This window comes from Lepidochelys kempii, chromosome 16 (assembly GCF_965140265.1).
Source record: "Lepidochelys kempii isolate rLepKem1 chromosome 16, rLepKem1.hap2, whole genome shotgun sequence".
Lineage (NCBI taxonomy): Eukaryota > Metazoa > Chordata > Testudines > Cheloniidae > Lepidochelys > Lepidochelys kempii.
In genome coordinates this window covers 11,546,203-11,574,132 of record NC_133271.1, presented here as the reverse complement: position 1 = coordinate 11,574,132, position 27,930 = coordinate 11,546,203, and the positions used below count along the sequence as shown (strand labels likewise).

At 53.3% G+C, this 27,930-nt stretch overlaps 1 protein-coding gene across 5 annotated transcripts in view; it reads left to right on the top strand.

Moving 5' to 3' along the window:
- AKNA (AT-hook transcription factor) overlaps positions 1-27,930 on the top strand; it is a 72,149-nt gene that overhangs the window by 20,626 nt on the left and 23,593 nt on the right. For 4 of the 5 annotated variants that reach the window (XM_073313990.1, XM_073313988.1, XM_073313985.1 and 1 more), the window contains exons 2-8: positions 5,755-6,315; positions 9,441-10,681; positions 11,301-11,375; positions 24,739-24,895; positions 25,819-25,979; positions 26,240-26,299; positions 27,204-27,331. In XM_073313990.1, coding sequence (XP_073170091.1) covers positions 5,964-6,315; positions 9,441-10,681; positions 11,301-11,375; positions 24,739-24,895; positions 25,819-25,979; positions 26,240-26,299; positions 27,204-27,331 — 2,174 coding nt within the window. In that variant the 5' untranslated portion in view covers positions 5,755-5,963. Of the gene's footprint in view, positions 1-4,939; positions 4,978-5,754; positions 6,316-9,440; positions 10,682-11,300; positions 11,376-24,738; positions 24,896-25,818; positions 25,980-26,239; positions 26,300-27,203; positions 27,332-27,930 lie in introns of those variants that run through there. The other variant, XM_073313987.1, reaches the window with a different exon arrangement.

The window sequence follows — 27,930 nt, the reverse complement described above, 5'->3', positions numbered from 1 at the left end:
AGCTGTGAGGGGGTTCGGATGGGGCGAGGGGTGGGGCACGAGGTGCCGTGGGCAGGACTGATCTCCTTCCAGGGGAAGGGATCAGAGAGACGTCCGTGTTGCCCTTCGGTGTCTTGAAGTATCAGGCATCTTGGCAGCACAGGAGAATTCCTGCAGTCTGACTTCTTCCCCTTCTTAGAGAGTTCCTCTAGAGCTGTGGCTGGGCCCTTTGGCCAGCTCTGGGGTGCCAGCTGGCAGCCAGGACCCAGGCTAGGGACAGTGAGCCTGTGGCTGTGGTGAGTGGAGGGGTGTGGGTCTTGTGTCAGGCAGAAGAAGCCCGCCAGGGCCTGTGTTTGCGAGGAGAGAGGGCATAATGAGAAAGGTGGGGTGTATTTCACTACATGCTGAATTGTGAGCTGGGGCAGGGGCCGTATCTATCCTGGTTGTACAGGGCCTAGCACAGTGCGGCCCTGATTCCTGACTGGGGCCCAAAGGTGCTACAACCACAGAGAGAGGCCAGGGCTTTCAAAAGCCCAACATGAGCCCCCTTGGGGAGGGGCCTGATTTCCAGAGCATGGGTGTCTAACAGGCCCCTTTAAAGCATCTCTATTTGGGCTCTTGAAATCACTAGTCACTGGGAAACCCCAGGCCACAATAATAAGGCATCAGCTGGAGAGGAAGGGAGTGAAAGTTCTCCAGTCCTGCCCTTAGGTCATCAGTGGAATGAGTCTGCTGGATCTCAGCCACTGTCTCTTTCACACACAGTCTGACTTGCCATACACACCGACACGGTTCCGTGCAGACAGTGAACAGGCTCCAAGCTCAGTCTGGCTGTTCTCTTATTTTGTTGTCCTCTCTCTCGGCTGTCAGCCTCCCCCCTTATTTGGCTCTCTTCCCCCGCTAACTCTGGCTGACCGCTTCTCGCCTGAATCTGCATAGCTAGCAGAGGCTTGGGGAGAAATGGAAGGACCTCAAACAACTCCATGCCCGCCCACGCATCCTGGAGGGCGGGAGAGCCTTGGAGCTCTCCATCCTGAAACAAAGCCCGTCTGCCCCTTTCCATGTTCCACTGCACGGACCCTGTGGTGGGCTCTAGGGACATGTAATGCCCTTGTTTAGGTTCTTCTCTCTGCTTCCAACTGCCCGGTGGCGAGCCCAGCTTGTTCCCCTGCTGAATGACCTGGGGGATTGTGACTGTGGGGGATAAGTCCTCGCTGGCTTTGGCAGGTCGAGCTCCCCCTACCAGCTAGGTGTCTTTGCATTAGCTCCTTCCCCTGCATCATCCTTTTGGGGTGGGCGTTGGTAGGTGGCAGAAGCTACAATGCTCTCTGGGAGTGGCTCATTACTGCCCCCAGCGCTCTGACCTTGTTCGCCCCAGCTAAAGATCCACGTGCTGCTCATTAGTGTCCCGGGATTTAATCCAGGAATGAGCAGGGGTCTGTGTGTGTGTGTACATGCGTGCCCTGTATTGGATGATGTGTGCCCAGTTGTGCAGAACTGTGCAGCTGTGTGTCATTGGCCCTATATTGCTAACAGCTGAGGGTGATTCTCCAGTAGCCCAAATGAAGGGGGCCTGTGTTTTGTTTTGGTTTTTTTTAACGGGGGGATCTCAGTTCTAATCCCAATGGCACTGAAGGTTTGAGTGGCCACGGTGCACAGCAGTGGTGACAGGGAAGTCCCAGGTAGTTGTGGACTTACTATAATACCTTCTTTGGGTGAGGCATCGCGTGTGGGGGGAAGACCGGGGGTTGGGGTCACAGCTGAGAGAACATTCTGCTTCCTTGTTCCACAGCAAGGAAGACAGGAGAGCAGAGCAGTTTGCTGGGGTGCGATTTTGCTCCTGGCTGCCAGAGGGGAGGAAGCGGTTGTGGGGCAGGGTCTGGCAGAGGAACAAGAGCTGAGAGCAGCGGAGTTAATGCTGGGGACTCCAGAGCATTCATGCGGCTGGCAAGCTGGAGCCTGCCGGTACTCTCGGGGTTAGTGATGGGAGGGGAGTTTTAACTGAGACTGCACCGACGAGGGGGATAGTGCTGGGGGTGAGGCTTGTTTTATTCTTTGATTTCATTTTTTTTTTTTTTCCCCTTCCCAATCTTGAGTCTGAATTTGGCTGAGGCCAGGCTGCGGTGAGTTGTGAGCTCTCCGCTCAGGAGCGGCCCGTTGGCTTCGGAGCCTGGCAGGGTGGAGTGGGAGGGGCTGTGTTGGGCGTTGCTCGTTAAAAGTGAAAGTGAATGCGGTGCTGGAGGCCAGTCGTTCGCTGGTGCACAGGACAAGAACAGCTGGGTCTGCAGCCGAGCAAGCCTCCCCACCCACACCAGGAGCCTCGGCCCCCAGAGGCATCGCTGCTGAGGAGACCAGGGCATTTGGGCTTCCAGGGCCTGTTCACGTCCTTGGCTGCTCTTCGTCGTGTGATGATTTGGGTTGGTGGGTTTTGTTCCGTGGACGCCTCCCCAGTGGGCACTAGGCTGAGACCCAACCGCTCATTTCACACAGGCCACCAGTGGTTGGCTGCTTGCTACTCTCCTGGAGCCAGATTCAAACCAGTGATCTAGGCCTTGATGGGCACCATGTCCCCTGAGCAGCTTGGTGTCCACCGCACAGGGGATTGGTGTCCCCAGTACCTCTGCCGGCGTCCCAGGGCCACTGACTCCAGCTGGAGCCGCAGGTGCCTGGCCCCACTGAACATCAGTCGGCTTGTTTGCCAGTACAGCGGCCTGGCTGCTAAGCAGCTTCACTTGGTCCGCGGCAGCCAGGAGCGGGCAAACGGCCTGCACTAGCTTTGTGGCACCTTGCCCTAGAAGGGAAGGTCCCATTGCAAAGGGAAGGACGAAGTGCGAAAAGAGGCAGGTGGGGTGAAACTGGCTAGTGACGTGAAACAAGCGGCTCGAGGCTGAGCGGTTTCAGGGCAAGAAGATGTTTATCGGACAGACAGGGTGGCCGAAGGGCTCACTGCACACGCACTCCGGCTCACATTGGCAGTGTAAACGCATGAGGTGCTGCTCCCTGATGGCACACGGCAGGAGTTTGCACGACAGGGTCATGTCCAGTAACATAGCCGGCACACACCGTGGATGCAGGCGTCACTGGCTGTCAAAGGGTCTGACCGTGCAGATATTGGTGACCAATTCCTGGCTCCGCAGGACCAAGGAGCTGGGCGGATCAGTGCCTGGCATAGCCAGGGGCAGTGCCCAGTGCAGAGAGGGAGAGAACGTCTAGCTTTGATCTGAGCAAGACAGGAGTTTCCTGGGGTCCTCTGCCCGCTCTCTGATCCCTCCATTGCAGCCTGGAGGATACCGGGGGGAGTTTGCCCAATCCTGTCTCAGTGGGAGAGTTGTGGGAGCTGGCGGCAGGCAGCCTGCACAGAGGGGAGCATGCAGATCACCTGCTCCTTAGGGCCCCATGAAAAGGCAGCAGAACAGACGGTCTCATCATGCAAATGTACTGAGGTCCCCCTGCCTGGCTGAGCAATGGCTCTAGGTGCTCCCGGGGATGCCTGCGCGCTCCTGCAGTGGGTTCTTTTCTCGAAGGGGTGTCCTGACGGGGCAGAACTGAGTGCTGAGCAGGGGTGAAGTGGCTGGGGAAAGGCCCTTGCAGCAAAGAGACAGAGGAAGGGAGAGAGTGGGGCTGTTGGTGGATGTGGGGGGAGGATAAACACCAGCTCAGCTGCGTAAGAGCCTCCCCAGGCTGTTGGGAGCTGCTTCCCGGCACACAATGCCCAGGCACGGTGGGAGGCTCCTTGCAGGGCAGCTCCAGGTCCAGCTGCTCCCCTGGTTCTTGCTGCCCTGGGCTCCAAACCCTAATGGCACAGAGCAGCACTGACCTCCCTTCCTTTGGGGTGGTGCGTCGGACTCCTGCGGTCGCTTCCGGCTGAGGCTGAATATATGGGGAGGGACGACTGGAGAGAGGAGGCCAAGGAAGTTCTGCCGCTGAGTGCGGTCTAGGGGACGGGGGCTCTCGGCCCCCCCAGGCGAGGTCTCCGCTCCCCAGGCCCAGCCAGCGTGCACACCGGGCAGCTCTCCCTCAGCGGCTGAGGAAGTGAGAATTTCCTTTTCCTCACCCCAGCCACAGGAGGAGATGGGCTGTAGCACATCACCCCCTCGCAGAGCTACCAGCTGGCTTGTGCTTCCAGCGGGACAGGCAACCTGACTTGTTCGGGGCCGGACTGGCATTTCTCCAATGCGGTGTTGAGACAGGGACCGGCACAGCTGGGAGCTCCCCCACAGCCAGCCCCCCTCACCGTTCCCTGCAGCGCCTCCTGGGCACCCCCTCCACGACCGCTCTGACAGCGTTGCCTGAGGTGCAGCACCCGTCCAGCCATTGATTGCTTTGCTCGCCGTGACGGAGTGGCCTGTAACAGTGGGTCAGTGTCTCTCCAGCTGCACGGAAGAGGGGGTGGGGTGGAGCCGGTCCGTGCCCTGAATAGCCTCCCCTGTAGGAGAATTGCAGCCTCGCCAGCTGCTGCTGCTGGAAAGCCGCCCTGGCGCTCTGAGCAATGCCATGTTTGTGTGTGACCTCCCTGGCAGACCCGAAGCTGCCTCATCTGCTCCAGGATGGAGGAGGACTGGTCCTACTGCCCACTTTGAGTGTGGCTGGCATTGACGCCTGGCCCAGACCGCAGATGGGCCTGCCGGGTTTCATGGCAGGTCTTGTCTGCATGCCCAGGTGAAGGGGCGCGGCGTTCGCTGAAGGGCTGGCAGGACGGTATGGCCAGCCTGCTCACAAGTTAGACTTACGATTGAGGCCCGGCAGCTCTTGAATGCGCTGCCCACGCTGGCCGACATCACGCCGAGCGAGGCTTTGGGAGTGCGGAGGTGCGTGCGCATTACAGCACAGCGCTCCCTTCTGCCCGCTCTTGTGCAGCGGCTGTGATCCTGGGACCGGGCTGGCAAGAGGCAGGGAGGGATTGTGTTTCGGGCTATGTGTCCTGGAAGGAAGGGCAGGGAGACGGCTGTGTGGGAAGGTGAAGGCCACTGTCCCGCCCTGCTGATGTTGAGTTGCTGTGTATGTAACGCCAACAGACCCCGGTTGTCGGTAGGCAGCATCGAACCCAGGACCTCTGGAGCTTAGTGCATGAGGCTCCACTGCACGAGCTAAAAGCCAACTGGTTGTTAGCTAAGGCTGGAGAACAAACTCGTTTAAGGCTCTCTCTCTAAGTGGTTTCGGTGCCACGAGCTGGGAGGTGTGGGGGTTACACGTGCAGGGCCGCGGGACGTGGTGCTGGGTTCAGGCTGTGGCCCAGCACACCGTACCAATAAGCAGTTCTTTGCCGCTCCCCGGGAGCACGTCTGAGTGGGCCGGGGCTCCCAGCAGCATGCCCAGTGTCGAGAGGGGAGCGCCGCGTGGGGCCGGTGGGCTCAGCAGCCCAGGGAGCGGGCAGGGTGCCACCTTTCCAGCTTCCACGTGGGACGTTGCCTTGGACAGAGACCCAGGACGTCGCTGTGTGGAGACGTGACGGCGCCCGTGTCACGAGGCCCCAGTACAGGCAGCACGACGGCATCTATGTGGCGCCTAGCCTGGATGTTGGGCCCCTTTGGGGGGCGGGGGGGGTTCCTGCCCCCTCCCTTATTTGGGGAGGGAAGGGTACAATCCCTGAGGTGACTTGGCTCCCCTTGGAGCTGGGGATGGGGAGAGCTGGTGCGGGAAGCTTCAGGCAGCAGCTGACATCTCTGTGCTGGTGGGGGGGCACACACAGGGAGAGGTACTGTCTGAATAGAGCCCACTGTGTCCCTCCTGGCTGCCATGACGCGTCTCTCCCTCTCTCTGCCTGTCTCCTCTTAGCTGCAGGCAGGATACTGAAGCGCTGAATGGAGTCGCGATGTGACCTACATTTCCCAAGGAAGCAAGGCGCCCCCAGCCCCCGGAGCTTTCTCGGCGCCTGCCCCATGAAATGATGCAAGTGAAGCCTCTTCTGCCCCGGCAGGTGCCTCCTTAGCCAGGCTTCTCGCCCTGCTGCATCACCTCACGCCATTCGCCGGGGACGGCAGGACATGGCCGGCGCGGCACCGTGGGCCCGCTGGGGAGAGGTGGACCTTGGCCATGGCTCTGGGCAGCGGCAGCGCTGGGAGGAGGAGGAGGTGGAGCAGGGGTCTGAGGGATACATGGAGGAGAAGGGAGTTGCTGGACTGGATAACAGACTGGTGGGTGGCACTGGCCGGTGGGGTGAGTCCCCAGCCCAGGAGCCCGCAGAACTGAAGTTCCTGGGAAACGTCAGGCTTCTGAAGGGGCCATCTTCCCCCGAGGGGCTCTTGGCCCACAGTGACAGGAGCTTCGACCTTCGTGAACTGCAGAAGTTTGAGTGGAGCAGTGTCCAAGGGGACAATGCCAGGAGCCCACCCGCTGGTGAGTCGGTTCTCTCTTCTCTCCTCTTCCTCTGGTAGCCTGCATGTACTACGGAGATAGCCCAGATAGCTGAGAGCAGAGAGTAACTGCCACGGGGGGGATGGGCGATGCCAGGGCATGGGGTGTTTTCTCCAGACCCCAGTAGTCTGCTGGGTCCTGGGAAATGCAGCTCACATGCCTTGAAGAAGACTAATTCCAGTGAGCTTAAGTGTCTAGGTATTGCCAGTAAAATGCAGCTACCTCTGGGGTAGAACACTGAACCCATCGGATGTGCGCCTCACAACAGTTTAGTACAGGAAGGGAGGAGCCATTCTGTATCTGATTGAAACCGCAGTTGGCATGTGGCCAGCACACACCTATTAGCAGCGTCCTTCCACCTGCAGAAAACACTGAGGGTCTTTCAGGATCCCTTTCATGCAGGGATGAGGGCCTGCAGTGAATAATCTCATTCAGCGTCACAGCACTGGGGCAAAGAGAGCGCTACCTGTGGGAATTCCAGTGCCCATCCTTGCAATGCCTTAACATTTTCCTGGAGGTCCCTCACCCGAACACTGACTAGGTCTGATGTCGTTCAGCTTATGAGACCTGGCAGGATCTGGGCTGAAGGTGCTATGGCTGCAGGCTAGAGAAGCCCTCCTGTTGGGAATTGCCAGTTCTCAGGAAATTCACTCAAGCAGATTTTCCCCTGACATGTCTGACACACAGGAGGGGAATGCCAGCTGCATCAGGTGTTGTGCAGGGAATATGGACCTGCGTCTACCTCATCTACCTTTCAGTGTGGCCACAGTTATGGGCTGCAGTCCATATGTGTTGGTAGAAATCTGCTTTCTGTGAGGGAACCTTTCGAACTGTATGGTAAGAGGCAAAGTCCCAGCATGTTGCTAGCTAGGAAGCCCAGAGTTGGAATAAATAAATGATCATTGCGCAGCATGGAAAGATGTTAACAGCTGGCATCTCCGTGGGGAACAAACACCAGGACTAGTGCTGGTCAGGACACAGCCTAGAAGTATGAAACCCCAGCCAGGAGAATCTTGATTTCTGTTCTCAGCTTTGATACCAGATTGCGGCTGTGTCTTGGGGCAAGTCACCTGCAGTACATTTTCACAAGCGCCTAAGACTAAGTCTACACAGCAACCAGACACCCGCAGCTGGCCTGTGCCAGCCACCTCAGGCTCGTGGGGCTGAGGCTGTGGGGCTGTTTCACTGCCATGTCGATGTCTGGGCTCGGGCTGGTTCGAGGACCCTGAGAGGTGGGAGGGTCCCAGAGCTGGGGCTCCAGCCTGAACTGTGATGTCGACACAGCAACGAAACGGCTCCGCAACCTGCGCCCAAGTTGGCTGGGGTTTTTCTTCGCTGTATAGACATGGCCCTAATCACAAAGGAGCCCAGATTGCAACATCGGCACCTAAATCATTTGGGCATTTCAGAAAATATTACCCTTCCTCTCTGCACCTTGCATTCCAATGGCTGGGGATGATGATTGTTCCCGGGGATGGACTGGTCAGTGTGTATGACGGTTAAAAGGGAAACCACGCTAATGCTGAGGAGTTTAAGACCTTGGACTAGGAAGGGAACAGTGGAAGCAGTAACATTTCCTGATGGTACCAACATTTCAGTGAATTGGGACGAAGGAAGATTTTGTGAGAAACTCTGGAAGGAGCTGAAAAAAGGAGCCACGCAAATGGGTGGGGGCGGGTGAATGTTAGGGCCGTCCAGGGCAAAGTAATGCGTCGGGGAAGAAATCCTTAAGGGCTGGTCAGATGCAGTGGTGGGTTTGGATTTCGTTGTAAAAGACCGAGCTGTCCTTGCCGGCATCTGCTCAGTGGTGGCCGGAAGAGTCAAGAAGATATCCAGGGTTTGCCTGCACTGCCGTTGGGAAGGGTGATTGCAGGTCATATGGTGACCTGTGATCCAGCTGCATGGGCGGAGGGCCAGACTGGCCGCCTGACTATGCACCTAGAGTACCGGGTGGGGACTGTACTCGGGTGACTAGCCCATCCCGCTGCCCTTGCGGCTACCTCTCTGTTTAGTACACTAGCTCCATCTCCTCTAGCTCAGCCATGCCTCCCAACTGCCGGGTAGATGTAGCCTTAGCCTGTATTGAGGGCAAAGGAATAATATGCAAATATCTTCATGTGGTTAATGAGATGATGACCCCCCTAAATATATTCTCAGTGTTGCATATATACTGAAGTCCTACTCTGGAAGATAGCATTCAAGGGTTGGCCATCTCCCCGTAAAGCCGTAACAGAAATAGAAACATCCCAAAGCAGGGACAATAAAAATGATTGGGGACGTTTGTCCTGATACTCTTGATGTACCCCAGCAGGACAGGAGAAACTCCACTGAAGTTGATGGAGTTCCACCAGCGTTAAAATGGTGTGAGAGGAGAATTGGACCCGCTAGGCAAGGGAAGCTTCCATATGACTTTCCAGGTTGACAAAATTAAGGGTAAAATATTCAAAAGCGCCTGAGTCTTATCTTCAAAAGTGACTTGGACACTTGGGAGCCTCACTGGAAGTCAATGAACCTAGCTTGCTAAGGCACTTTTAAATATTTTACCCAAGGACTAGTTGGCTTGGCTTGGCGAATAGGAAAGAGAGATGCTGGAGGTCTAGAAATGTATGCATGGTGCGGAGAAAGCCACTCAGGCTGCTCCCATCTTGTAACGGAACAAGAGGGCACTCGGAAAGGATTAAAAGGCAGTATATTTTAAAATGGCAGAACCGGAAAGAATTACAGTTACGTATGTGTGATCTCTATTTCTCTAAGTAACATGACCTGTGGGACTCTCTGCAGCAGGAAAATATAGGGGCAAAAAGCATGGATTATTATTAAAAAACAAAACAAAAACCATGTTTGTAGGAATAATAATACTCCCACCTAGTTCTTACAGAGCACTTTTAACGAAGGAGGTCAGTATCATTTCCGCCATTTACACATGGGGAAACTGAGGCATGGGACAGGGAAGTAACTTGCCCAACGTCCTTCAGCAAGCCAGTGGCAGGCCAGGAATAGAACCCAATTCTCCTGAGCAGTTTTGGGGTTCAGTTCATGGGGCAAAAATCAAATGAACAAAAACCATCGAGCACTTGGTGACGGCAGCACTGTTGTTTGTTTTCCAGATGATGGTGAGGAGCTAGAGCATGATGGGACACAGGAGGACCTAACCTCCCCAGCCCACTGGCACCCACAGAGAGACAGGCAGCTAGACATGACTGAAGAGGATGAGGACCGAGCCAGCTCAGGGGACGTGGAGAGACAGGAGGGGGACTGGGAGGCAGGGAGTGAAGGGGAGGGCTACCCAGAGCTCTCTTTCGAGGGCCAGTATGGCTCAGAGTACAGCGCTAGCCCCGATGCTCTGCGGGACGCCCAGGCTCTGTACAGGGACTATGGCAAATCCTTCAGCTTCACCACGGATGGCGGAGAGGAGCTTTCGGGACACTCAGACGTCAGCCCGCCCCTCTCCAGCACCCTGCCGGAGTGCTCCCCCAAGCCAAGCCAGAGAACTGGAGCTGATGTCTTTGAAAGCCAGAGCCGGCTCAGAGAGAGCCCTGAGTTCCCCACAGAAATGGGGTTCTCGTCGCCCTCAGGCGGGCAGCTGGACAGCCCCAATCTGAGCCCGCTGGCCGATTCCCCCCACTGGAGCCTGAGCCTCCTGCACCACCTGTCTGTGGAAGACCTTCAGAATGCCCCGAGCATCGACGCAGAGACCTTCCCAGACCCCTCCTATACTGAGAGCGTGGAGGACCTGCCCCGAATAGTCTCCAAGGCTACCTCCGCTGATGGAGCGAGGGCATCCCACCACCGCCCCGTGCCTCCGTCTCAACCTTCGGAGAGCTCAAGGCTCCAGGCAACAAAGACTTCCCCTTCCCTACGGCAGGCTGGCAGCCAGCAGCAGGACAGGGCTCGGAAGCTGAAGAAGGCCATTTCCCCAGCACTCCCTTCCAAGTTTAGCAGGCAGTCCAGGTCCCTGAGCCCCCAGGGGAATGCCGGGGAGCAGGCAGAACGGTCTGGCTCGCCCAAGTCAGGCCCCGTCAGGCCATCCCTGGCTGCAGCCGATGCCTCGCGATACGGGCGAGGCCAGCTCAACTACCCGCTGCCGGATTTGTCCAAGGTGGAGCCGCGGGTGAAGTTCCCAAAGGACGATCAGAGTTACCGCCCTCCGCGGGGCAGGACTCTGCCCATGAGGGCCAGGGGCTCAGCGAGCCCCGTGGTCTTCAAGTCTCCTGCGGAGATCGTCCGGGAGGTGTTGCTGAGCAGCACGGAGGGATCCCCGCAAAAATACCCTACCCCTTCCACCGCCATGGTGCCCGAGGAGTTCAGGTCCCCGCAGCAAGCCACGGAGCTGGTGAAGCAGCTGCAGGTAACTTCCACCTCTCCCAAACCAGGGAAACCTCATTAGGAGAGAGACAAGGGATCTCGACACAGGTTTGAAATCAGAGGGCCCCCCCCCCCTTTTCCCTCCTGCAAGAAGCTGGGCAGAAAGGGGCCGCAGAACTTGGAGGGAATAAATGTTGGAGCCTTCACCTGTACGGTGTCGCCTCTGGACTAGGAGACCATGTTGACAGGGGATGCTCATCCCTCTGGAATCCCGGTCAGCACTGCCATGGGGCAGATCATTGCATGGGGTGTTAATGACAGGGCATTAGGATTAACAGCAGGGAAACCAGAGTCACTTGCTCAGGTAGAATATCGTGTGCGCATGTGTTCAGAGGGGGAACTAATCTTTTGATGTATTGATTCTTGGTTTGCAGACTAAATTCTGAAGTCCCTATTACCTGAGGCATATGTTTCTGCAGTGTTTCCATGTGCAGTGTATGTGTGTCTGTGTACACATGCCCCAGGCACTTTCATACCCGGTGGCTAACTGCTCCTTCAGCCTCCACCCTCCCCCAGCTGGACATTTATGTTGCTATGTAAAACTCAGTGACAGTAACACCCCTACATGACCCTGACGTGTGCTCTCCTCCCTCTCCTTCCAGGAGGACTACCACAAACTGCTGACCAAGTACGCGGAGGCTGAGAACACCATTGACCGCCTACGGCTGAGAGCAAAGGTACAACGTCCAGGGAGCCTGAAACAGGCCAGATATTGGGATAAGCACCCCTCATTGCAGATGTTTCTCCCTATGTGCTTTTGGGGCTGACACATTGGGCCGGCAGGCTCCCAAGAGCAGGCTGCATGGGAGATTTTAAAATAGTAATAATATTTAAGATGGGGAGGTATCATTCGCTCTGGGGAAAACCAAGCACAGGGAGGTGAAGTGACTCCCCATGGTCACACAGCAGGGAATAGAACCTCAGTCTCTTGCCTCTCAGTCCAGCACTCTAGCCACTGGAGCACGCTGCCTTCTGGCCAGAGATTGCTCAAGACCTGCCCTTTTTATGATATTGTGGCAGCCCTGATCCGAGCCAGAAGCAGAAAGGGCCAAGGCAGCCAGGAAATTACAGAATAAATTACCCAAGCTCTTCTGAGCTTCTGAAGAGATTCACTTGTGGTTTGAGAGCAGGGTGGATGCTGTGGTTGGTTCCCTTTTCATCCGGCCAGGTTTGCCCTTGTAGATGCTCGAGGAGCAAACAGGGGCGCTGCATGCAGGGATCGTTAGCCTTCCCAGGCCGTACCTCCACAAACCAGAGAGGGTGGCTCTGAGCTGCTCCAGTTTATGCAACTCAGGTGCAGTTTTGAGGATCGGGCTCCTGCCAAATTGCCAGCGTGGCCTGTAACGGGTTGAAGCTTGGATTTCCTCTAAGGTTCAGAATCTGTCCCCTCAGCTTGCCCGCTTATGAGGCGGTCTGTCTCCAGGGTTAATATACATCTGAGCTGAATGGATTCATACCCACACCTCAGCTAGGGCAGCAGTCTGATTTCCATCCCAGTACCCCTGGGTCTGGTTAGTCTGACACCACACAAGCACATGGAGGGTTAGTTGCTCCCCCAGCAAAAAGCCCCATCTCTACTCCCCTTCTAATGGCCCAAGCTTTGAATTCGCAGCGTCCTTGCACGCTGCCTCTTGCTTCCTTCCTCTTTCTGGGGAGCCCCTGAGCTGCGGTTTAGCTAGTGCAGCACCGGGAGAAGGGAAGTTGAAATCTGGCGCAATGTCATGTTGCAAAGCTTCCCATCTCCCCTCCTCCTTCCCTTCCTGTTCAAGGCCAAGCCCCGCTGCCCTCGTCGGGCCAGAAAAGAGACGCCACTGAAGCTGGGTGCCTGTTGCAAAAACACACCCATGTCCATTCACGTGCAGTCGGAAGCATGCCTCTGCTATGTTCACTTGCCATCGATATTCTAGCCCAGGAGTTTGCGGTCGGGAACCTTCGCAGAGACGGCAGGGCTGGTTCTCCGGTACCCTGCCCCTTGTGGTGTTGTGCCCGGGTGAAACCGCAGCTGTAAGGTGCATGCTGTGGGCAGATGCACTAAGACACGGGGGCTGCCCCCTGCAGTTGGTTCCTTGCTTCGAGTGTAGCTGGAGCCAATGAGTAATACACGGTCTTTCCTGCCATTGATTAGGCAAATGGTCTGCTGCAGGTGCAGCCCTGCTCTTTCACTCTATCTAAAGTACTTCCCTGTCCCCCATCACCGGAGCACAGGGGTGGGCAAACTTTTTGGCCCGAGGGCCACATCGGGGTATAGAAATTGTATGGCAGGCCATGAATGCTCATGAAATGGGGGGTGGGGTGTAGGAGGGGGTGAGGGCTCCATCTGGGGGTGCAAGCTCTGGTGGGGTCCCAGAAATGAGGATTTCGGGCTGGGGCAGGGGGTTGGGATGTGTGTGTGGCGGGGGGGGGGGGGTGTAAGAGCTCCAGCTGGGGGTGTGGGCTCTGGGGTGGGGCCAGGAATAAGGGGTTTGCGATGCAAGAGGGGGCTCCAGGCTGGGATCGAGGGGTTCAGAGCATGGAAGGGGGATCAGGGAAGGGGTAGGGGATTAGGGCACGGGAGGGGCTCAGGGGCACAGGCTCTGGGCAGCGCTTACCTCAAGCAGCTCCTGGAAGTATGTTCCCCCATCCGGCTCCTACGTGGAGGCACGGCCACATGGCTCTGCATGCTGCCCCATCTGCAGGTGCTGTTCCCGGCCAATGGGAGCTGCGGGGCACCTGCAGACGGGGCAGCGTGCAGAGCTGCCTGACCATGCCTCCACCTACTACGTAGGAGCCAGAGGGGGGTCATAGCGGATGCTTCCCGGGAGCCACGCGGAGCAGGGCAAGCCTCCGACCCCACTCCCCAGCTGGAGCTGAGGGCCGGATTAAAAGCTCTGATGGGCCAGATGGTGGCCTGCGGGCCATAGTTTGCCCACCCCTGCCATAGCACCTCACACTCTTCAATGTATTTGTCTTCACAACACCCACGAGTAGCAGGCCAGTGCGGTTGTCCCCATTTCACATATGGGACACTGAGGAACAGAAAACCAGATCCTCAGCTGGTTACAGCTCCATTAATTTCAATAGTGACTTGCCCACTATTCCAAGACCGGAATTGTGACGGTCAAGTCTGACCTCCTGTCCACAGAACTTCCACGGCAGAAGAGCACGGAACTGAACCTGGATCTCTCAAGTCCCAGGTGTGACTAAGTTCCTCCTCTGCCTCGGTGGGTCCCGCGCTTATTGGTGGATTTGCTTGCCTCAGAGATTCACGGCAGCTCTCAGTTTGGCCACTCTTGCTAGTGGCTCAGACCTGCCCATCCACTCAGCTAACCTCATCACTGGCCAGCATGGGGGAAACAGAGAACAATCCCCGCAGTCTCTGTGTCCTGCCTAGTGGGTTGGGGACAGGGCAGATCCCTCTCAGATTTAGACCTTCCCTTCTGGTGTTTCTCACAGACCAGGTCAACTCCTCCTGTGTCTGTTCAGGAGTTGGGGGGATGGGGGGGAACCCGGGCCCACCCTCTACACCAGGTTCCAGCCCAGGGCCCTGTGGATAGCAGCTGTCCACAATGTTCCCTCTATCAGCTGCGTGACAGCTACAACTCCCTGGGCTACTTCCCCATGGCCTTCCCCCAGCACCTTCTTTGTCCTCACTGCAGGATCTTCCTCCTGAAGCCTGATCACGCTTGAACTCTTCACTCCTCCTGCAGCACGCATTCTCACCCCCTGCTCCTGGCACGCCCCCGTACTAACTGATGGGAGGTCCTTTTTAAACCAGGTGTCCTGATTAGCCTGCCTGCCATAACTGAATCTAGAAAGTTCTTAATTGGCTCCAGGTGTCTTGATTAGCTTGCCTGTCTTAATTGGTTCTGGCAGGCTCCCGATTGCTCTAGGGCAGCCCCTGCTCTGGTGACTTAGGGAACAGAAACCTGTTCGTCCAGTGGCCAATATATTTGCCTTCCACCAGACTCCTGTACCCCCCTGATCTGGGTCTGTCGCACAGGCTAGTGCCTGAGCCACTGGGCAATCCTTCCTCTCGCTGCTCCCTGGCATTCTGGGGTGCAGCTATGCTCCAAGCAAAGGCTAGCTCCAAGCAACCCTGTCCTCCTAGCTTTGAGGCCACCGGTCCCCTTTTCGCCTCCCATGCAGTGCCTTACACACATGCGCAGATACACGCCAGCCAGGGCCACAGTCGCTCTTTGCCGTGTGCCGCCATAGAAGGTAGTGTGGCGGGACGCCCCGCCCGGCAGGACGGGAGCAAAGCTGCGGCAGAGAGAGCTGGTAGCAATCTGCGTGCTGTGATCATCCCAGGGGAGGGGAGAGGCTGTGCGGATGCGCTCGGAGAGGGGATGGCCTGTCTGGGATGTGGCGCGGGCTGGGTGAGGAGGGTCGGTCTGTGAGCTGGAATTTGGAGGGAGGCACAGGTGAGAGGTGTGAGTGGAGCTCAGCGTGGAGGACGCTCTGTGTGTCTGGAGAGGGGGCAGTCCGTCTGTGAATGCAGCTTGGAGGGGAGCCCAGCCATGACTGTGCAGGGAGGTGGTGGGTGGACAGGGCTTGTTAGAGAGGACGTTGTCCGGTAATGAGGGGGTAGAAGGGCAAGTGACGGGCTAGGCTTGGGGTGATGGGGAGATGCCCTCTGAGAGTGGGGGCCTCTGTGGGGTGAAGGGTCTATCAGTGAACAGGGTTTGGAAGCGGGAGCAGGGTACTATCCCTAAGCAGAGTACATCCCTCCCTCTTCTGCTTTGTCTGCAAGGCCCCCTCAGGCCTGGTGAAGGCCCATGCTCCCCTGCAGGGCTTGGGGCTATCATCGTGGCTTGCCTGGCACACCTCCCTTTGGCACTACGGTGCGACGCAACAAGGGGTGACACCTCTCAGTGCAGCATTTCACATGCCGGGAGCTCCCTGGGCTCAGGTGGGTGCTGTCACTCTGCACTACAGCCGCGGGATCACCGTGTACCCGCTCCCAGGCCCTGGCTGGCTGGGGAGAGAGGGGGCCTCTTTCAGCACCATGGCCCTGCGGGCAGACAGGTGCGGGTGAGGGCTGATCCCCTGAAAAGCTGTTCATCTGGGGCTCCCCTGTCTGGAGCCCAGCCTGGGGGCCCCCCCAGGATAATGGGTTTGGCAGCCTGTAGATATGGGGTGGAACCGCTTTTTCCCAAAGAATCCATCCAGCTCTTAAAGCGACAGGGCGGCACCCAGCACGAGTCTCCAGGCTTTCCGGTTGGTCAGCAATGCACTCTCTCCTCTGCATCACACGGGGAAGGCTTATTGGTGAACTCAGGGGCTGGGGGGACTGAAGTGTAGCCCCCATTGGTGCTACAAACATGAAGGAGCAGCTCCGCTCTGCTCAAGGTGAAGTGGCCTGTGATAATGCTTTGCGCTGTTTCAGCACCCACCCTGTGAGGATCTCAAATTAGACATTAAACCTCCGCTCTTGAGGTAGGGGTTCTCCCCACTCTACACACAGAGGAACGGAGAACGTGAAGGACCTGATTTACAGAAGAGCTGAACCCCCCCACCCCTCCATCCAGTTGCTGGCGCTCAGCACTGCTGAAAATCAGGCCCCAAGTGACTTGCCCAAAGTTACACAGCTCAGTCAGAGCTGGGAAAGAACCCAGGAGTCCTGACTCCCAATTCCTTGTTCTAACCATTCGGAAAGACTAACCCTCAATATAGGGAAAGTTGCATTAGCTTTATTATAGACCAGAACTCATCACCAGCAGAGAGCATCGCTTCTTTGTCAGAATTCTACATAGGATCAGTACCGCCAGCCCCCTCATTCCTCTGGGGAAGCCGTCCCTTAGTCCCCTTAAGGGAAAGGGCTTGCTGGTTAGAAGTAAGACCGAAAGAGACAGATTTACAAATGCTAGCCTCCATTTGTTGTGCACACAAATTGCAGGTGAAAAGAATTGGGGTGTGAAGAGGGGGGGTGTTTTGGGCCAGCACTTTAGGTCAGGTAGATCACTAGGGGTCTCAGCTCCACCAGGGATGAGTGTAATATAAATGCCTGAACAGATCTAAGGCCCTGATCGTGGGTGCAAACATGGAAGCCGGCTTAAGACTGAAGGTTTGGCCGAAACGAACAGAGAGCAGGACCTGCTATGCATTCCCTCTGGACCCCTTTTGGAGGAGCACTGCAGTGTGTCTTTAAGTAAGAAAGAATTAGGCTCTTAAGCCTATGACTTATCGTAGTCAGTGACTATTTTATTAGCCCGAAAGGTCTTGCTGGCACCCGCCGAGGCTTTCTGAATCACTGCAAGTGATTAGCTAGTGTGTGTATTTATATATAAAAACATGCATGTTCCCAGGCACACACCCCCCTCTGCTTCCAGAGGCAGAAAATTCTGTAAGAATGGTGGGAACTTCCAATTGCTGGAAGCTTAGGCTATATGGTGGGAGTGCCGTAGCATTTGCAGGCAGGTCACCAAGTGTCTTGGTCGTGGGCCCCCACCCTGGGTCTTTTCCCGCAAATCAAATGTGTATCTCTCTAATCTCCAGAGCGCTTTTCTTTTCTTTCTGTTTCAAGTTCTTATCTTTGATCATCAGAGCATGAAGGCTTCTCTCTTCAGCTAATGGATCGCCTAGAGCAGCCATCATGCATTTGTGGGTGGGGGACACTGGACTGTGCATTACAGGATGCAGTCATCACCCGGTGCCCCGGCAGTATTTGTGTCCAAGCAATGGCATAATGTTGTGTGTCCCGGGTTATCGCACTGTGTTATCTTGATGCTGATGTGGTGTCGATAGTGCGCTGACATTATCGATCTTAGGTACTTCCATGCCGTCCTTCTCTGTAGTATGCCCCTCACAATCTTTAACGTGTTTATCCTCACAACACCTCTGTGAGGTAGGGCAGGGCTGTTCTACCCATTGTACAGATGGGGGACTGAGCACAGAGAGGCTAAGTGACTTGCCCAAGGTCATACAGGAGAGTCAGTAACGGAGGAGGGACTTGAACCTAGTTCTCTCGCATCTCTGCTAGTGTCATAACCACTGGCCCGCACTTCCTCCCTCCATCATCTTGTGTTGTTGGGTAAGGCATGTTCCCAGGTGAACTCGAGACTCTAATTGTCTTGCAGGCTGTGAATCAGGGCTGTCCCACTGGCTTTGGGACAGGTGCCTTCCCTCTGCTCACAACACCGTGACAGTCCACGGGTCTCATTCTGGCACTAAACAATCCTTCCAGTCAGTCCCAAATTAGAATAGAAGCCACCTGTTGAAATTACAGGCAGTCTGGGGAAGAAGGATGGTCTTGTCGGTAAGGCGCTGAGCTGTAGGTTCTATTCCCTGCTCTGACGCTGGCTCACCCCGTGGCTGGGGGCGGGTCACTTTCTATCTCTCTCTGCCTCGATTTCCCATATTAAAGTGCGGATAATAATCTCCCACCTTTTGTCTGTCTCGTCTCTTTAGATTGTGTACACTCTGAGCCAGGCAACGTCTCTTGCTATGTGCATGCAAGTCCCCCGGTCTCTGTTATAAATAAATGCGGTAAATATGTTTTTTGGCTGTACAAGTCACAAATTCTTTCCGTTTCCATTCCCAAGAGCCGGTTTCTTGCTGCGTTCCGGCATAAAACTGGCTGGCACCGACCCGACGGAGCTGGCTGTTCGCAAGGACAAATCCATTCAGCACATTCACCTCCCCTCTGGGTTTGTCCTCTCCCCGGACACGTTGGTTGTACAGCTGATGAATGAGCTGAGCCAGCCCTCTCCAGCCAGTGGGTAGCTCGCAAACTGCCTAACGTGACTAGTTCTGGAAAACATTTGCCTTTTGTAATCCACTGCCTGTCCTATGGGGGTGTCACCTATGTCGCACGGTACTGGTCCTGCCTCCTGAATGAATAATTCTCAAAGCCAGAAAGACCTGTCCAGGGGAACATGTGCATGCTTTTGTGAATGTGTAATTGTATGAGGATTCACATGCAGTTATGTATTTGTGTGAGCTCCTGGGATACGATGCATTCCTTTTCCATGTAGATCCACGCCTTGTATACTCTCTTCTTCCCCTCAGTAATTAGGTTCGGTGCTGTGCGTCCTCCTTCGGGTCTGACGTGTGTTGAGTGACCGCTCTCTCATGTTGCTGGTTCCAGGCAACGCTCCATGGCTAAAACGTATGGAGAGGAGAGAGCTGGGCAAACAATTGATTATTTTTGTTTGGGGGCGAAACCGAAAAATACAGAAAAAGAATTTGGTTAGTTTCCAATCAAAACTGATTTTTTTTTCCAGGTTTTCTCACTGAAATGAAAAACCCAAAGAAAAAATAATGAATCGAGGGTGCACAAAACTTTTCATTGTTGATTCAAAACTAAACGTTGGAACGATTCGTTTCCACAAACATTTCCGAATTTTTTTTTGGCTCAAACTATTAGTTAAATTTGACCTGAATTTGCGAATAGTTTCAATCCTGCCCCCCCCCCATGCATTTTTCAGCAAATTTACTATTTGCTGCAAAAAATTTTGCCCATCTCTAGCTCCAACTCCCAGCATGCACCTCTCCAGCAACAAGGCTATCTAGCTGGGAATGAAACATCTGCTGAAACTCGTGGACTCTGCCCATCGCACTAGCCAGGGGCTGCATTGGAGAACTTGGAGCAGTTTTGACCTGTAAACTGCACTTTAGCCACCAACTCCGTATGGAGAGAAATGCATCGATTTCTGCTCTGTGGGGCAGGTTCCGGGGTGGCTGCTAATTGAAGCTGAAGCCCGACGGGTTCCGAGCAAGCTGCTCACCATGGCCAATACAGCTGTACCATAGAATCTCTATGGATAGTAATTACATACCTGAGCAATAAGAATATAGCAGCAGAGATGTACTACTGACCACCTGATCAGGATGGTGATAGTGACTGAAATGCTCCGGGAGATTCGAGAGGCTATAAAAATAAAAAACTCAATCATCAATTATCCCCATTATTGACTGGGTACATGTCACCTCCAGGACGGGATGCAGAGATAAAGTTTCTTGACACCTTAAATGACGGCTTCTTTCAGCAGCTAGTCCTGGAACCCATCAGAGGAGAGGCAATTCTTCATTTAGTCGTAAGTGAAGTACAGGATCTGGTCCCAGAAGTGAATATAGCTGAATTGCTTGGTAATAGTGACCATAATATAATTAAATTTAACATCCCTGTGGCGGGGAAAACATCACAACAGCCCACCACAGGAGCAATTCATTTCAGAAAGGGTAACTACACAAAAATGAGGACGTTAGTTAAACAGAAATTCAAAGGTATAGTGCCCAAAGTGAAATACCTGCAAGCTGCATGGAAACTTTTTAAAGACACCATCATAGAGGCTCAACGTAAATGTATACCCCGAATTAAAAACCTTAGTAAGAGAACCAAGATAGTGCCAACAACGTAAACAAAGTACAAGAAGCAGTGAGAGGCAAAAAGGCATGCTTTAAAAAGTGGAAGTTAAATCCTATTAAGGAAAATGGAAAGGAGCATAAACTCTGGCAAATGAAGTGTAAAAATATAGTTAGGAAGGCCAAAAAAGAATTTCAAGAACAGCTAGCCAAAGCCTCATAAAGTAATAGCAAAAACATTTTAAGTACATCGTTAGGGGCCTTATTCCTTTACCCTCTCACTTCCCTGGTCCTTCTCGCATAAACAGAGAGCAACAATACCCGAAGTCCGAAGGTGCAAACAATTCAATGTTTATTGGGGTGACCTTCCAGCAAGCTTAAATCCAAGTTCCTTTTTCCTTATTTTCGAATCCCAACTTACTTCTTGTTTGCCTCAAATTTATATAGTAATATTCTTAGCTATACCTTAACTAATCATTCTACTGAAATTTACCTAACCAATCCTAACATATTGTAACATGATTAGCTAACCAATTATATCCTACCACCTTAATTAGTTTACACCCGGCAAAATTATACAGCAGACAGAAACAATCACAGAATCAGACAGAGACCATGCAAATAAACAATAGTAAAGGGGGAACTATAATGACAAAACAATACAGAAGTGAGTATTTCACAACTACATCTATAAAGACATAAAGGTTTCCCAGCTGTGTCTATTGGTAAGTTGAGTTCTTACCAGAGAGAAAACTACCAAACTAAATTTCCTTTTACATCTTCTAGGCTCTTCCCTTTCTCTGGGGGTGATAGATCGGATCACCTTTCCAACAGCCCCAGATTGCCTTATTTCAATGTGACTAGTTTGGAATGTGAGGATGTGACCGGTCGCTTCCCAGCTTATGGCTGCCTCTGTTGCTTAGCCAAAGGCCTTAGCCTAAGAACAGGGCCTCAGACTGTCACAGTGAGAGGAGGCCCTTACACAGATTCTCTCTTTTATACCTCTATAACTAGCTTAATGATAAACATATACCTAAATTCTTAAAGTATAGGTCTTTACAGACAGGCTTGAATATCTATATCCTAACATACATTAGCAGCAAGAAGCCTGCTAAACAACCATTTGGGCCACTGGATGATTGAAATGCTAAAGGCGCACTCAAGGACGATAAGGCCATTGTGGAGAAACTAAATGAATCAGTCTTCACGGCTGAGGATGTGAGGGAGCTTCCCAAACCTGAGCCATTCTTTTTAGGTGACAAATCTGGAGAAGTCACCAGGACCAGATGGCATTCATCCAAGAGTTCTGAAGGAACTCAAATGTGAAATTGCAGAACTGCTAACTGTGGTCTGTAACCTATCATTTAAATCAGCTTCTGTACTGGATGACTGGAGGATAGCTAATGTGACACCAATTTTTTAAAAAGGATTGCTCCAGAGGCAATCCTGGCAATTACAGGCCTAAATTCAGTACCGGGCAAACTGCTTGAAACTATAGTAAAGAACAGAATTGTCAGACACGTCGATGAACATGATTTGTTGGGGAAGAGTCAACATGGTTTTTGTAAAGGGAAATCATGTCTCACCAATCTACTAGATTTCTTTGAGGGGGTCAACAAGCATGTGGACAAGGGGGATCCCGTGGATACAGTGTACTTAGTTTTTCAGAAAGCCTTTGACTGGGTCCCTCACCAAAAGCTCTTAAGCAAAGTAAGTTGTCATGGGGTAAGAGGGAAGGTCCTCTCATGGATTGGGAACTGGTTAAAAGATAGGAAATAAAGGGTAGGAATAAATAGTCAGTTTTCAGAATGGAGAGAGGTAAATAGTGGTGTCCCCCAGGGGTCTGTACCGGGCCCAGTCCTATTCAACATATTCATAAATGATCTGGAAAAAGGGGTAAACAGTGAGGTGGCAAAAGTTGCAGATGATACAAAACTACTTAAGATAGTTCAATCCAAATCAGACTGCGAAGAGCTACAAAGGGGTCTCACAAAACTGGGTGACTGGGCAACAAAATGGCAGATGAAATTCAGTGTTGATAAATGCAAAGTAATGCACATTGGAAAACATAATCCCAACTAAACATATAAAATGATGGGGTCTAAATTAGCTGTTACCACTCAAGAAAGAGATCTTGGAGTCATCGTGGATGGTTCTCTGAAAACATCCACTCAATGTGCAGCGACAGTCAAAAAAGCAAACAGAATGTTGGGAATCATTAAGAAAGGGATAAATAATAAGACATAAAATATCTATATAAATCAATGGTATGCCCACATCTTGAATAGTGTGTGCAGATGTGGTCTCCCCATCTCAAAAATGATATATTGGAATTGGAAAAGGTTCAGAAAAGGGCAACAAAAATGGTTAGGGGTATGGAATAGGAATGCCTGTCATATGAGGAGAGATTTGCTACCAAAAATGGAATGAAAGGAAGAGCTTTGGGGGAAACTCCTCCCAGATCTTGGTTAACGTGGGGAGGAGGAGATGGGTTCTGAGCCATGCTTCACAGCACGGGAGTGAGCAGATGGTGCTGGATTTCCATAATCCCCTACGTCCTCTGCCAGCAGAGGAGGGATGAGAGCTGGGAAAGGGGCCCAGGAGGAAGAAGGCAGAGATAAGTGCCTTGGTGCTGAGGCTATGATACCGTTTCTGAATGGATTGCATTTTATTGTGAGGATGTGAAGTGCAACTTAAAAGAGAGGCGCTGCCAGCCAACATGGGTATCCTGGTGCCAACTAGTATGAGTATCCTTGTTGCTCCTTCCGGGATAACAAGGGAGCCAAAGAAAGAGTTTGGCTGGCAAATAGTTCGGGGAGAGATTTCTGCTTTCAGCGCTTTATGTGCCCAAATCTTAATGGACTTGTCAAGGTGGATATGTGTGTGCATGTGGGCTACACATAGATTTGAGTGTATGTGTAAATACATATCTTCTGAGTCCTGTATTACACTCTTGTCCCCATCCATCCCATCCACCCTGATGCACCTACCCCAGTCCTTAGCCCTGCACTGATGTTCTGGGAATATGCTGCATTTGCTGTTCCTTGAAGTAGAGATCGAGGTCTTCTAGGGCAATATAAGGGGTGGTAAGGCCAGACTGAGCTGGTGTTTACTAGTCTCTGCTCTCCTGGCTCAGGAAGGCTGGGTGAGACTCCTGCAGTCCCTCAGAAACCCCACTAGCAATGTGAGAGACAGGGTGAGCAGTAGCTTAGGGCAGCAAAATGGTTAGTGGTGGAGCTGGCTCCTAGTGTGACAGAATCCCACAGCTGGTGCTGCTAGACACTGTGACAGGCTGGGTCACAGGAACCCCGTTGGACTGCCACCTGATGTGCTAGGACCAACTCTAAGCCCGTTTTCCCCGGCCATTTGGGACTTCAGAGCCCTGCCTGGTCATGACAGACACGCTAGCCTGCTACAAACACAGACCCAGGTCTGAACCACGTCCCCCAAAAGCTGCAGGCTTAAGAGCTTAAGAAGTGCTCCTGTCTCCAACCCCAGACACCCAGTTCCCAATGGGATCCAAACCCCAAATAAATCTGTTTTACTCTGTATAAAGCTTATACGGGGTAAACTCATCTATTGTTTGCCCTCTATAACACTGATAGAGATGAACAGCTGTTTGCTCCCCCAGGTATTAATACTTGCTCTGGGTTAATTAATAAGTAAAAAGTGATTTTATTAAATACAAGAAGTAGGATTTAAGTGGTTCCAAGTAATAACAGACGGAACAAAGTGAATTACCAAGCAAAATAAAAGAAAACGCGCAAGCCTAAGCCTAATACAGTAAGAAACTTAAATGCAGGTAAATCTCACCCTCGGAGATGTTCCAATTTGCTTCTTTTACAGACTGGACTTCCTCCTAGTCTGGGTCCAGCAATCACTCACACTCCCTGTAGTTCCTGTCCTTTGTTCCAGTTTCTTTCAGACATCTCTTTGGGGTGGAGAGGCTATCTCTTTAGACAGCTGAAGACAAAATGGAGGGATTTTCAGGGGCTTATATAGCCTCTCTCTCCCCCTGTGTAGAATCACAGCTACAAGATGGAGTTTCGGAGTCACATGGGCAAGTCACATGTCCATGCATGACTCAGTTCTCTACAGGCCGAGCCATTTCCCACATGTTAACCCGCATGTTCCCAGGAAAGCTCAGATGTGGATTGGTGTCTATTAAGGTCCATTGTTAGCCAAGTACTTCCATTTACTTGAATAACCCCTTCATACAATGTTGACCAAATCTGCCTTAGGTGCTCTCTACAGCAAACGCTTTAAATACAAGCCCAGAGCCAACGCTCATAACTTCAGATATAAAAATGCTACATGCATACGAATAGGCTGAATACATGCAGTAGAAAATAACCTTTGCAAAGATACGTTACATGGCATATGTAGCATAAAACATATTCCAGTTATGTCATATTTACGTTCATAAGCATATTTCTATAAAGTGTTATGTGGTGCAACGTCACAGACACCCCCCGAGATGAGCCCTCTCTGTGCATGGTGCTCTCAGCCTCTCCCCGCTTGGGCAGTGGGAGATCAGAGCAGGGAATGGGAGCCGGAGCTCCTTTACGGCAGTGCAGAGCATACCCCAAGGCCAGCATGTAAGAATATCCCCCAGGCTAAAGCAACACAAAGAGCTGGTGCTTCCCACAAGCTGTCCAGCTGAATCAGTTGGTATCTGAAAGCCTGATCCTCTGGATGCTGAGGGTCAGTGTCAGAATTGACCAGAATTCTCTGCTCTGCTTTCTCCCCACCCCTCAGGTGAGCTTGTACGCCGACCCGCCAAAGCCCAGCCACAGCGTTCACATGGGGACCGTGGCCCATGGCTCCAAGGTCATGGCTTTCAGCATCCCACAGACCCGGACAGCAGAGTTCAGCACCAACCCAGCTCCAGCCCTGCCAGCAGGTCTGGATGAAGGTGGGTTTGAGGCACTGGAGAGTCTGTTGATGCAGCTGCTTTTCCTCTCGTTCTGCCGCCCCCGTCCTTCCTGCCTGGCAATAAGCTGCTCCCTTACTCCTGCTGTTCTCCAGCTGTTCACAACTGGGGCAGCACGGATGGGAACAGCTCCAGACCAAATGCCAGCAGAGGAATCTGGATGCATGCCACCCACCAGCAGCTGGATATACTGTCCATCATCGCTAGCCTATGCTCCAGCTCCCAGGACTCCAACATGGTGGTAGGGGTACTGTGCTCTGGCAGACGCTGCTCGTTCTGGTGTGCAGGATCCATTCATCTTGCGCCCCTCCCTACCCCGTGCCTGTACTGCCCACCATTGCTGGGACCCCTCTCATGCAGCATCTTGTCATCACCTGCCCAGTGGTTGCAGCTGCATCCGTGCTGCCCATGTGCAGTCCCTGCGTGTCTCTGTAAGGGAAGGATGTGGTCCAGTGTTGGCCTGAGTCCCAATTCATCACTGGCACAAGCGGCCACAATGCCAGTGACCTCAATGTAGTTGGCACCATTTGTACAAGCTCTCAGTATCCCCCACCATCTTCTCAGTGGCCGTGGGAGAAGCAAAGAGAGCCGAGCAGGGCTGATTGTTCATCCTGGTGCAGCCCCGTGGCCAAGGCAGATGCTCATTCGCAAGGAATTCCATCTGCCGATTGGCACATGCACCAGAGACTGAAACCCAGATGCTTCTCACCTGGGCTCTCTGACTCATTGGGAGCTGCTGAGAGTGAGCTGAACGTATTTGATTTCACTGCTCTGGAGTCAGATCTGGAGACTGTGGCTTGTCCCTGCCGTAGTGCTTAGGATGGAGGTGGTCCCTTAGTCCTGGTGTCACCTAGAGAGGGGAGATGACACAGCTGGGATCTTCTTACATTGGTCTTCCCTTCCAGGGCCATCATCAGCACCAGGAGACCAGGCTCCATCCTTTCCAGCTCATTCTGCACTCACCGGCTTGGCTGGGGTTGACACCTGCACCTCTACGGAGAGACCATTTCCGGAGGATCCCCTGACACAGACTTTGGCGGGTCAGGCAAGGAAATTTGGGATGCAGGCAAGTGGGGTCCAGAGCGAGCAAAGTACGGTGTGTGGAACGAAACCCACTCGTATTTGGGGAATGGGTGTGCTGAATTTGTCAGTTCTGGGGGAGAATCCAGCAAGGGATGGGGGACAAGAAAGGAACCGTGAGGAAGAGGAGGGGCAGGTATAAGAGGTTAAGCTCTATTGTAATGCTGTAACCATTGACCATTAGAATTACCTTCCTGTAGGTCAGCTCCATGGGACGTTAGTTAATGCCTTATTCCTCCTATCCAGGTGGAATCCTTCGAGGGATTGATCCAAATGGGAAGACTGACCCCGCAGGACCAGCTCTCGGTACACCCAGCTTTACTTTCTGCTTCTCTTATTAGCCCCTTCTCTGAGATCCCAGGAATTTCCAGGAGGCATCCGTGGAGTGGCGGTTGTGTCTAGTGCCGGGCACGTGCATGCAGCCCCTTCGGTCACTGAGAACCCCAGACGGGCTGAAGCACATAATACTTAGTCCTGCCATGAGTGCAGGGGACTGGACTACACGACCTCTCGAGGTCCCTTCCAGTCCGACGCAGAAGACCCCGCGTGTCCCCAGGGAAGCAGGGTCGCCAGGCCTGAGGCTGTTCAGTGCCATGGCACTGTATGGTTGACTCACAATGCTGGGCGGTGTCACGCCAGGGCGATGCGATGCGATGCCACAATCACAGCAATGGAGTTTCACAGCCGGGCCCCAGCTTCAGTGTACGAGCTCTTCACGGGGCGTCGGGAGGGGTGCACGCAGGGCAGCGGGGCAGGGAGGAGGTCATTCGGCAGTGCTGCACTTAGCTAGTCCTCCTGTGCCACGGGGCACCAGTGCTGGGCCTGTCTCAATAGTTCCTAGCACCATCGGAATATGTTGGTTTGGTGTGTGTGATCCTGTTTCCTCTTACGGCTGGCCCCAGGGGGGATAAGAGCCTTCTACTTGTGCGTAGCTAATGGAGTAACCCTCTATCTCAGTTGACAGAGGCTCATGCTTCTGGTTCTGAAGGTCCCAGGTTTATCTCCCCTGAGGACTTGTGATGGCTGCATGTGTGTGTGGTCCTGGCTTTGTTACCCCAGGGATTCACAGGCCCAGCCTGGCTGCAGTTCAAAATCCCACTCCCATGACCTAGCCAGATGCTGTCCTGGGTGTGTCATCTGGTGTAAGGATTCCACACCGGGGGCCGAAAGCTCAGACTCACACGTTTTGATGCGCTGCCCCCTGTCGTAGGGATTTGCGAGGCTGAAGAACGCGCAGGATGCTCTGGAGCGAGCGTATCTGCAGGCCCGGGAAGAGTACCGCCTGGAGCAACAGCGCCCAGGTGCAGCGGGGCCCCTTGGGGACTTCGATTCAGACAGGTAGCTTTTTTTTCATCTGCCTTTGTTCCGTAAACTGTGTCCTCTTGAAATGATGAGTTATATCAAGAGGAAGCACGGCTCAGTGGTTAGAGTGCCACCTTGAGACTCCAAAGACCAGGGGTTCAATTCTGGGCTCGGCTACAGGTACCCTGTGACTTTGGGCAAATTGCTTCGTTTCTCTGTGCCCATCTGTAAAGGGCAGACGACAACACTGCCCAGGGGGTGAGGATAAACAAGGGGCTCAGACACTGCGATGATGGGGTTAGAGCCCAAGAAAGAAAATGTTGGTTAGACAGAGGGGCTTTGGGATTGGAGTGTAAGAGCTGGGTTTCTTTGAGCAGCCGGCCGCGAAGGGGCGTGAATGAATGCTAACTTCCCTGCTGATGAGCCACTGTCCATCAGTGTGATTAATGCAGCCACGTTTGTGGCACTGGACTGTCCTGTTGCGATTATGCCGTTTTATTCTAATCTACCTGTGTTTCCTGATTGATACTTACGGACATTAATGAAGGGATGAGGCCGGTGAATCCTAAGCAGTGAATTACTGTCTGCTGCTTTCCAATCCCGTACTAGCCAGCTCTGTCGGCTGAGTTCTCCTG